Source organism: Corythoichthys intestinalis, chromosome 13 (assembly GCF_030265065.1).
Source record: "Corythoichthys intestinalis isolate RoL2023-P3 chromosome 13, ASM3026506v1, whole genome shotgun sequence".
NCBI classification, from domain to species: Eukaryota; Metazoa; Chordata; class Actinopteri; order Syngnathiformes; family Syngnathidae; genus Corythoichthys; species Corythoichthys intestinalis.
This window is the reverse complement of record NC_080407.1, coordinates 23,461,409-23,472,976: the sequence shown is the minus strand read 5'-3', so window position 1 is coordinate 23,472,976 and position 11,568 is coordinate 23,461,409. Positions and strand designations below refer to the sequence as shown.

General features: G+C 38.6%; 1 protein-coding gene across 1 annotated transcript in view; it reads right to left on the bottom strand.

The window, feature by feature from the left end:
* Nucleotides 1-3,854: 3,854 nt before the first annotated feature.
* The window catches only part of LOC130928046 (gastrula zinc finger protein XlCGF57.1-like), a 75,851-nt gene continuing 68,137 nt past the window's right edge, over nt 3,855-11,568 (bottom strand). The window contains exons 4-9 of the mRNA XM_057854248.1: nt 8,325-8,440; nt 7,486-7,573; nt 6,226-6,331; nt 6,042-6,150; nt 5,680-5,750; nt 3,855-5,590 (exon numbers count right to left, since the gene is read on the bottom strand). Coding sequence (XP_057710231.1) covers nt 7,487-7,573; nt 8,325-8,440 — 203 coding nt within the window. The 3' untranslated portion in view covers nt 3,855-5,590; nt 5,680-5,750; nt 6,042-6,150; nt 6,226-6,331; nt 7,486. The remainder of the gene's footprint in view (nt 5,591-5,679; nt 5,751-6,041; nt 6,151-6,225; nt 6,332-7,485; nt 7,574-8,324; nt 8,441-11,568) is intronic.

The window sequence follows — 11,568 nt, the reverse complement described above, 5'->3', positions numbered from 1 at the left end:
TTTGATATTACACTTCAAAGCAACGTCCCAAAATGGGACGTTTTTTTCCTATGTGTCGCAAAAACAAATCAGCACACAAAGGTTAAGAGGAGGACGCCTTGAGCCTAAACGCATTTGTGTTTAGGTCATGTGCATCAGGTACATGCATCAGGTCACGTTGCCATTCCTGAAGTAAGTCATTTATAAGTCCTAAGTTTCGTTGCAGTTGTTAATGCCCGTAGTAGCGAGCGTTCTTCCAACAAACATGGCGGACCGGAAGTGGCAAATTTTATCATGGGAACGGTGTATAGGAGAAATGATAACGCTCCGATCCTACTGTTGATTTTTTCCCTATCATGTCAAAATATAGATTAAGTTGTATAATAGAATTTTTTTTATTTTGAAAGTGAAGTTGTAATTTGGGCTGTTTTTGTTATTGAAATAGACGGGTTTTACGGTGTGATTGGGCTGGAGACTGTCTTTCCCATCATGCAATCCTAGTCGGAAATGAAAAAGACTGGCCAAGATGGAGCGGTTGTTTTCTATGTGCACGTATTGTTTTTCCTCTATTTCAGGAGCTTAACTAAATCGAAGACTCGACGACGTGTCCAGCATTAGCCACGTTACCGACTCAAACATCAGTATTCAAGTCTGGGCACTCGTTGAAGTTTTGTCGCCTACTTTAGATTAGCCCAGCTGGTCAACCGCTAACAAAACTGCAAGGCGTTTAGAAATCAAGTGGGGAATATGTTCGCGAGAACTAAATCGGCTGCAGAAAAGTTCCAGCAGGAACTTTGTGGCGTAAAAGAGGAGCCCCCACGTTACCAAGACTCGACAATGTGCAAAATGATGCACGCAAACTTTGCGTGCATCATTTTGCACCTGTCATCATGACAAAAAAATAATTATAGCATCAAATTTATATTAATATTTGACCATTGCTCTTTATGTATGACTCATTTAAAACTTTTTTTATAGTCAAAATCGCTGAATTTGCCTATTTCCTGTTCAAATAAAGAAATGCAACGAGAGGTGCGGCAGCAACGGGTAAAGCCTCACCTCTGAATGCGCAATCCATAACAAAAAACAAACTGGGTTGATACATGGAATTGGAGCGTGCTGGTTGCCGTACATCTGCATGTCGCCATTATAATGTTTCCAGATACGTTTATTTTACCTGATTTTCCACAGTCTGGCTAATGTCTTTAACCCTTAAAGTTTAATGTTTGTTAGCGACATATTTAGTTTTGCTGATGGGAAATAAAACCGCAGTGAAAAAGCACAGGTTGCGGCAGATAGTACTCTGCCGCACTGAAAGGGGGCGTACGTGAAACTGGACTTTCCGTCAAAAGTGGACGCGATTAACACAACACCGGAGCTAAAAGGTTTGCTTCAAACCACAGGACAGAAGATAACTCGCGCTTTTCAAATGGACTGGTACACCTGAAAAGACTGGCTATGTGGCTGTCCTTCGAAAAATCGCCTTTGCTGCTTTCCCTGCCTTCTAAACTTGTGCCAATGTCTGGACTAACACGGGATATTGTGACATTAAAAAACTACCACGAAGCCTCAGCAAACATGAGAGCTCGACCACTCACATTCAAAGCCTGATTGCTTTAAAAACTTTTGGAAGCTCAAGGATGGATTTGGCTTTGACGAACAGCGGACGCTCAACGGTAGCATCCACATTGCTAAGGTAAAGGAAAACCGAAAGAGTTTGAAAGACCTCATTAATGCAATCGGCATCCTAGCTAAACAGGAGTTAACATTTTGTGGTAAAGATGAGCGTGTAAGCTCTTCTAAACGTGGCATATATGTAGAACGATTACATGGTTTTGCTGAGAAAGATGAAAGGTTAGCTAGACATTTGGACACATGCACTGTGTTTTCTGGCTTGTCAAATAGAACACAGAACGATCTAATTGAAGCAATCCTCTCCATTGAGGCGGAGAGATTTTTTAAAGTAAAGGAAAATAAGGAGGACTTTAACAAAAAGGGCGTAGGTTTGCATAGGGACGGTCGGGACATAACACTACCAACTTTTCAGGATGCTAAAATTGTCCCACCAACTTTTAAGCAACCTTACCTTTTTTGCATGATATAATGTTCAGTTATATAGAGAATTTAGATCTTTCAATAATTCCATATGTTGTAAGGATAGAATTGACCCTACCATTATTAGGTGAATTATTTTCATTATGTTTATGTTTGCTTATAAAAACCAGACATTTATTCAGGAAGTTTTCAAAATGTTTCTTTAGTATTTTTTGAAAACAAAGGTTTGAATCGAACAGTGTATCATCTGAACCAATGCACGTAAAAGTTATTATCAGTAGATAAGGATTTATTTTGCATTGATCATTTTGCCTATTAATTAATTATGTTCATATACATGAGAAATGTGGCCCTTTGCCCCCTTCATCCAATCTGTTTGGTCTAATTAATGTCCCGTCCCCAGCAAAAAGTGTACCTACATGCAGGTTATGCTGTTATATCGTCCCTACGAATGTTGAGACCAAACCTATGCCCTCCCAAAGTAACAGCGGTTTTTGTGGTGAAAGACAGGCGCAAGACCACAAACAGTTTTCATTTAAATCTTATAAAAAAATTTAAAAAAAGAGCTTAGACTAAGAAAAATACAATAGAATATTAAAAAACTAAATTTTGGCCTTAAATAAAATATTCTTTTTCTTTTCACACTTTTTGTTTAGCAATCTGTAATAAATTGATTAAAGTATCAGAATTAAAAGTCTTAAAAACTGAATATTTCACTAAAGGTCAGAATTGAATTCTGTGGTTTTGTACACCACTCTTTTCTCTCATTTATGTTGCATGAATTATAGTATTGTGACGGCCAACACATTGAGGGTGTAGAGCAAATGCATGTTATTTTCTTACTTTTACGTATCGATAATATGTACCGTGTGTGCGTGTTTTGTGAAGAATGCTGATGAGATATGAAATAACCAGTAGCCAATTTAATAAGCTACCCTTTTTGGTTTTTGGTTTATATATTTGGAAATCTGACACTAAATCTGCCTCACCAACCATGAACCTCACCGCACGTCACTGACGCAAAGGTTGTTCTTTGCAGACTCGAAGGTCACTTTCGATGATACGTATACTGTACACCAGTGTTCCCCAAGCTTTTTGCGCTACGGACCAGTATGATGTGCGCCTTATTTTCCTGGACCGGTGTTCTGCCAGACCAGCATGCTTTATCATGATAGCATACCCGAATGCCAGTGTGACAGTTACATCTATCGTGCGAGCATACCTCATCACAGTAGCATTCTACGTATGCTACAACAATGTTGTTTTAGGTGGATCATTTTAGAATTGGAAGACAATTTACGTTCTTTCCTTCACATTTTAGATTATTCACAAAAGACAACGTCCCTTTTGGTTTTATTTTGGACTGGTACAATTGATCGGAGAAGCATTCCTACGTATATTACAATATTCCAGTGTTAACAAGAGTAGCATTCCTCTGTATGCTACGACGATGTTTGTTCTCATACATTGGTTTTACCTGTATTGGAGAACATTTTATGCCCCAGCCTTCAAATATTTAATCATACCAAATACTACTGTGCCTTTTACCTCTTTTGTTTTTATTTCGTGCGAACAAACGCGACCAGAGTAGCCCACCTAAGTATGCTACAACGATGCTCCAGTAACTACGTTGTTTTGACTTTCCTTTATTGCCAATTGTGTTAAGCTTTTTTTTTTTCTCACCCTTTTGATGTTCTTTAATAGACATTAAATAGGAGTGGTGAGATTCATGGCAAAACATTTTTTTCTCACCCTTTTGATGTTCTTTAATAGACATTAAATGGGAGTGGTGAGATTCATGGCAAAACATTTTTTTTTTTTAAATAGTTGCATTTGAGATGGGATCACCACTCCAAGTAGCAAAGTGGCCATTCATTCACTCCCTAACCCAGGACACAGACACACTAGTCACACACAAAGCGCAGAGAAATTTAATCAAAGCAACATTCTGCAAAGACACACCAATTTACAAAATGTGATACTAAAAGGTGCATAACTATACAAAAGTTGTTAACATATGATCAATGTGTAAGTGATTCATGTGAGAAATCAGCTGTTGGCACACAATCAGGAATTAAAAAGTAAACACTTCAATCGCATAACGCACGCATACCATTTTTAGACCGTGACGTCGTATCATAAAGTGGAAGTAAAGCCGAAGTGGGTAATTATAGACCCGCCCTCTCATGGATACAGCTTAATTTGGGCCACTTTTCTCCGGTAATCTTTCAAAAACGAACATGCCAATCATGCATTGCTTTTTTGGAACTTGTAGAAACGACTCTAGACATTACGACACATGAAGGATGTTTTCTTCATAAGTTTCCGGAAAGCAAAAACTCGGGAGGAAAAAATGTGAAGACCGAATCAACTTGCGCGGACTTTTAACACCAGCTCGGTGAATCCATTCACATTTCATATGCAGTAAACATCTTGTTGGGTTGGCATGGTCTTTCAGAGGACAAAGAGGTAAGCCATATTTATATTTTTAACTTATTTTTTTAGCGTAACGTTATGCCATACTGCTTCTGTCTGACAATGAATGACCTGAAAAGAATTACAATGGTATCTGACTGCCACTGTTACCGTTTGTTATATTTATATATATATATATATATATATATATATATATATATATAAACAACTTTAGTAAGGGGGAAGTGTCAATAAATTATAGAATTAAGTTTTGTTATCAATTAAAAAATGAAAAGTGTTCGTTGGCTGTCACTGAGTAGCATTTGCGATCGCTACACAAAGCTAACTAAAAGACAGGGCTGATGGTAAAGGATAGCTTGTTGAAACAGGAGAATGTCATTGTCAATTGCGTCGATAAAAAAGCTAAGGCTATGCTTAGGTCGGCTCGTTTTTTTCGTCTTTTTCAGCCTTCGACACTCAAGCCATCTCTTTAACTGAACATTTTTATGTTCTCCCACATCTTTGCCATTGAACTTGGCAGCAGGCACATCATTTTCGGAGAGGATTGGTAGGTTTAGCTCTTTTAACATCTCCTTTGTACACGATTTCCATTCATTTCCTAATAGGGACAACCGGTGGCTTGTCCCTACTTAGCAACAGTAGCTAATGTCATGAATATTAATGAGCGGAAGTGACATGTTGTTTGCGGTACGCCATTGTATCAAGCTGATTTTAATATGTAATGCACCTTGAATAATTTTGCCATGAATTATGCACAAAAAAAAAAAAAAAAAAAAAAAAAGGCTTACCTTACCTTGCCTGGAACATGGATTTAAACGTCTTTTTTTTTTTTTTTTGCTACAGTGACATCTCTAGTTGATTTAAAAAATAGTTCTGTTACATTTCAAATATTTGAAGAATATATGCCCCACCATATGCAGTGGACACTATAACCAAAACATTTTGTCACGGTAGACGATGAAAGCAGTGAATCATGTTACATTGAAATTTGACATCAATTTTTTTTGTATTTTAATTCTTCAGTTCTGTGGAATTCAACTTGCATTTTCTGCATTCAAAGGTATCGTGGTGTTGTCCTGCACATTGTGTATGTGTCCACCGCGAACAAGTCACACTCCACCTTAAAAGTGTAAAGGTAAATAAAATCACATTAGTGAAGCCCCACGTTATTTATGAACAAGTAATGCAAGTATCTACGAATCACTTTACCATATCAATGATGCTTTGTTCACCATCATATTGCAGCATTGAACAGGACACACAATACTCATCCACAGATTCTGCAATGAGAAAAAAATAATAGAAACTAAAACAATCAACAAACCATATATTACAAATCAATAACCCCTCTTTGGCTTCCAAACAAATCTCTCCAAACTACAGGTCCACTTAATTTCTGCTGTTTGAACTATGGCCCATGTACCACAGCTTGGTGTAAAACACTATTAGTAGGAGCCAAACTTTATTGTTGTGATTCAGATTTCATTTCTGGTAATGTAGACGCCTGATCATTTCCTTTGCACTGGACATGTTTGTGCCATTAAATAGTACTCTAACTTTACAATAATCACCTTTGTACGTCAAAAGAGTGGCTGCAATTTGAAGTCTTGCAGCTTCCATCGCCTCCATGTTAGTTTCTACAGAGTGAATTCCTTCATATTTTAAATACTGCTCTGCAAACTGTATAAGGACATGTTTAGTGTTAAATATACACATCAACCTCAAATACATGAATTAGTATTGTTTATAGAGTACCTTCAAAATTAAGATTCCACAATTAGAGACATCCTGCTGCAATTTGTGTGGCAGCATTTTTTGATGCCATGGTCTTGATGGCACATTTCTGCTCTTCCAGAAATTCCTTAAATTGTTGAAATGGTTGATTAAAAATATTTCAAAGTATTATAAAAAATATATATACCGTATTTTTCGGACTATAATTCGCAGTTTTTTTCATAGTTTGGCTGGGGGTGCGACTTATACTCAGGAGCGACTTATGTGTGAAATTATTAACACATTATGATATCATTTCACATGATTTTGGTGTTTTGGAGTGATACTGATGGTTTGGTAAACTTTTTAGCATGTTCTTTATGCTATAGGTATCTGAATAACTTTTAATAGCTATGGCCACGTTCGCGCTCTGCCTTCGGCAATGTGTGTTCAATTGTATTATTGACTTTTTTATATTGAAATGCATGCTTTTAGTGTGTGGCGCTTTCACGCCCACGTGGGGGCGCACTTGTCTACGTGAAGAAGAGCGCTCACACGCCAGAAGAAGACCGATAGCTACGTAGGTCTCAGTGAGTGGGCGAGTTAGCGAGAGAGAAACACGGCTGCGAACCAAGGTTCATTGTTTATGCTTGTAAAATAGCTCTACAGAGGCAACGTCTGTGTGTATCATCTTTTCTGTCGTTGTGTGTTTTCCACCCGCGATCAAACACTTAGAGCCAGTTGTGTGGTTGTTTGAACGATGCGCTAATGCTAGCGAACGCATGCTAATCGTTTGTGTCATGTCATTGCTGTAAAAGCACCTAATTATCATTTATTTACGTCGGTGCGAACCTGTTTGGTATCGAGGACGAAATTGACGAAATTAACGAAATTATACGGACGTCCAGCATCGTCATTCAGGAGTTTATCCCGCTGAATAGCCAAGACTGAGCCGTAGCGTCCTGGTGAGGACAGTATATTTGCATTTCGTTGTTCATGCATTGTACACTTATTCAGCATGTTGTTCTCTATTGTATTTGTTTATTAAATTGCCTTTCAAGATGACATGTCTGTTCTATGTGTTGGATTTTATCAAGTAAATTTCCCCCCAAAATGCGACTTATACTCCGGTGCGACTTATATATGTTTTTTTCTCTTCGTTGGGCATTTTATGGCTCGTGCGACTTATACTCAGGTGCGACTTGTCGTCCGAAAAATACGGTACTGTGTGTATGTGTATATATATATATATATATATATATATATCATAAGGACATTTATACGGTATAATTTTTAACCCACCTCAAATACCGGAGAATTTCCACTCATATTGTTCTTCATTACCCATTGGGTCTATCAAAATGGGCCAATATTTGTCTGGTTTTACAATCTGTAAAATAAATAAATAAACAGAAAATAAAGAGAATGAGTGACAATCTTCACCAGCCATATTTCTACAGAACCATGGCTGCAGTTATCTCATAACTGCAGATCAGAATTTTTAAGCATTAGTTAGGAGATCTCCTCATCTTCCATGTATACATCTCCTCTTCAAGTAGTTTCCATAATGATTATGTATAGACCCTTTCCCCCCCAAAAAAATAGGATATCCTGTTTTTATTTTAATTAAAATACATTTTTCTAATTTATTTTTTGGGGGAAAGGATCTGTAAATCCAATGTATACATAGTAAATGCTCTTTAAAATGAGTTCAGTAATTATACAATTGGGGCTAATACTATTAAAATCCAGTGATTACCAACATTCACTGGGCAGATCCATGTCTGACAGTCAGGCCATGTCATCTTTAAAAAAAATATTAATAATAAAAAAAAAACAAAAACACACACATACACTCAAAACCAACAAATAGTTGGCTCATAATCAAAATAATGACTGCAGTTTATAAAAAGACCAAGGAGTTTGGTTTACGTTTTCACCAACTTTGAACTGGCCACAGGAGAAAATGGCTGTGGCAACAACTGACTCCATTCTGTATACAGATTTCTGTAATTGCATGTTATTGTGAAAACCGAACAAAACAAACAAGAAAAAATGGCTGTATGGGGTTTGACTTACAGTACTTTCCTGCAAAACCTTTTCAAATTATGCTGTCATTTCAAGTGTGTGAGTGCTCTGACCTCATCAGCCAACCAATTATTTCCATGTAGGCTTCTGAAAGAGCTGTCATGTAACTTATACGGTCCTACAACAGCTTCCACTTGGCCAGAATCTTTTTTAGACCATAGTTGGTGCACTGCAACACAGGACATCCAAAATTAATGTTATGCTTAAAATGTAAAAATGCTTCAGTTTACAACAGGTCATCATTCATGCAAACATGCAAATGACCAACAGGTCAAAACTGAACACCGATAAACCAGAAAATGTAGTTCATATCGAAATCCTCACATACTTACCTCAAAAGAGAAAAAAAAATCGTCTCTATTATTGTTGATGGCAAGCAGACAGGAATGAGAACAGGTCATTGCAAGAGCATGCAAAAAAAAAAAAAAAAGACCAACAGGTTGAGCCCATGACCAACAGGTCGAACCCATGACCAATAGGTCAAACCAATGACCAACAGGTCACTATTTTTTAAACATTGGCACCTTGTTCTTCAATACGTATTTTGGTCAGTTCTGGGATGAGATTTCGAGACCTAGTGGGTACCTTCTGTTCTGTTAGGTCTTTTAGAACCATAGCTGAAGCTAATTAGCTTCCTCTTTCTCCTTGCAAGCTTTTCAACCAACTTGAGTGCCTTCTCTCCTTATTTTGGGTAACTTTATAAATGTCTACCAAAGGATTCATATTTGAACTTGACAATCGCAATGTCCGGTTGGTTGGCCACGACCACCTTATCAGTCTGTCCCACAGGATCTCAGCCCTTTTTTCCCACCTTGTACATTTTTGCATGAGAAAATACTTTTAGTTTTTACTTGTAAATTTTAAAGCAGTTACCTTTGTAGTTTTACGTGGTCTATTTCACGTTGATATATCTATATCATCCGTACTCATTACTTAAGTACTCAAGTACTCATTACTTAAGTACTGAAGTACTCATTACTTCATTACTCAAGTACTTGTTACTTAAGTACTCGATTACTTATTAGTCCTTTACTTAAGTAATTGAATACTCATTACTTAAGTTCTCAAGGGCTCGTTACTTCAGTATTCGATCACTCATTACTTGATTACTTAAGTACTTGAGTACTCATTACTTGATTACTTAAGTAATCAAATACTCATTACTTCATTACTTAAGTCCTTGACTACACATTACTCAACTCATTCACTCCCAGCCATTTTCACCGGTGCAACCCCCTTCGCTTCTGGCCGTTTTACTGGATTTTGCTGATTTAGCAAGGCCCATAGAAAATTCTGTTCTATTGCTATATAAAGATGGAACTCACCAAAAGAAAGATTAGACTTCTCTCAGCAGGAAAAAAAAAATAGTTCATATCTTTTTCCATTCTTTAGAAATCAGCATTAGAAAATAGCTTAGTTTGAGCAATTTTCCAATTACTGATGAAAAAACAGGAGAGAAAGCGACAAGCAAAAGTGGTATTTGCCATGTGGCAAATTTTTTTTGCCATGCAAAAAAAAAAAAATGCCACATGGCAAAAAAAATGCCACGTGGCAAAAGAAAAATGCTACATGGCAAAAAAAATGCCACATGGCAAAAACCACTTTTGGTTTTCAGCCCTGCTGGAGAAAAAACTGCGAAATTGAGCTTTTTGTAAAAGCTTCAAAAGTTATTTCAAACATAACCTTGACTTTAACACAACTATTTTTTTGCTTTTGTGACATCCCAAACATCTGAATAATGTTTTCCTTCTACAAAAAAACATGAACAACAAGACAAATAGAGCTTTTGATTGCAAAGTTACAATTTATTTACACATAACAAAACTATTGAACTGAGAGATGACGCTGTTGTGGCCGCGACAGCCGGGGTAAACTTTTCCTTCATCGTACTTCATTACTTAAGTACTCGGATGTCGACCAACAGTTTGCAGCCACAGATCAGCTTCTCCAGCTCATTGGTCAACTTAGGCTACGTTTACACTAGGACGGATAATGGCCTTAAACGTGTAATTAGTTGGAATATACGGCATGTCGGCTACACCAGTATGCCTATCATCCAGATTAGTTGTTAAATGGATAATGTAGGCTGGTAATGTTACCCGCCGCCTTCACGCCACCTAATATGGACTGCTGTTTCCGTACAACATTTGGATACTAAGGAAGGGACATCATGCCATCGCTATTTTTAGTGCGGCATGACAGCATCGTAAACAATGGAGGCGGAATATCACAACGTGGCATTCCTGCTCCTCTTTTCTTTACAACACATTTTTCTTGAACCTTCAAACTACGTCTCAATTGTATGCTTTGATTCAGTGCCCATTTGGGGTCCTCCCATCGCGGATGAAGTGGTGATGAGCGTTTTTTACAGAGCTCGTCTCCCGAGTTGTCTCCGATCAGCCAGCTGCGGGGCTGGCCCCTCCCAACTAAATGCCAACCGAACATGAGTACTGTATAAAAATGCATTGCTGCCTGTCAAAACTGTCGCCACTTCCCGGATTGCCACTGTTATGCACAATCAGTCCTGGTCGCGGCTTCCAGGAAATATATGCAGCGCCACACCATATGCTTCTATTTATTATTTTCCAAGTGGTGAGAGCGCAACTGAGCATTGATTGTAACATCCCAAGTAATGTTGCCCGGCTTTCGTTGTTTCAAAAAGATTTATTCCAATCACAACTCGGTGCCTGCTCGTGAAAGCCGAGCATGCTCTCCCTTCACTATCGCTCCTGCGTGATGCAGTGATCACACAATAATGACAGTCTAAAACCGGTGTCCTCAATTAGTGGACCGCGGCCTCACTGCAGAGCCAGAGCAAATGGCACTTTTCAAAAAAAAAAAAAAAAAAAAGCATTTCTGCTGACTATGCAATAATATGGGCCATCAGTTGACCATTTGCATTGCGTTGCTGCCACCTGTTGGTCAGAATAATTTTAATGCACCACACACCAAGGTTGTGGGATGGTTGGGACCTGTTGGGGGTGGGGGTACCTCACGGCTGCCTCCTCACCACAGGCCCCGCCATCTCTGCACCCTTTTTAAATGCACCACACATCAGGAGAGCTCTGGCAAAGGGCGGTGGGACGGGCGGCTGGGCAGAAGCTCCATGCTGCGGTCCCACTGCCCCAAGCCAAGCGCTCCTATTTTAATGCATACATAGCACTACCCTCCCCTCACACCCCCATCACGGTGCTGGGTGATGGCTGCCAGTCGGGAACCTGGCAGCCACAGTAATAGGGTGGTAGGTGGGTCCCACACTTTTTCTATATGGCGTGGCTCCTGGGGTGTGGCCTCCCC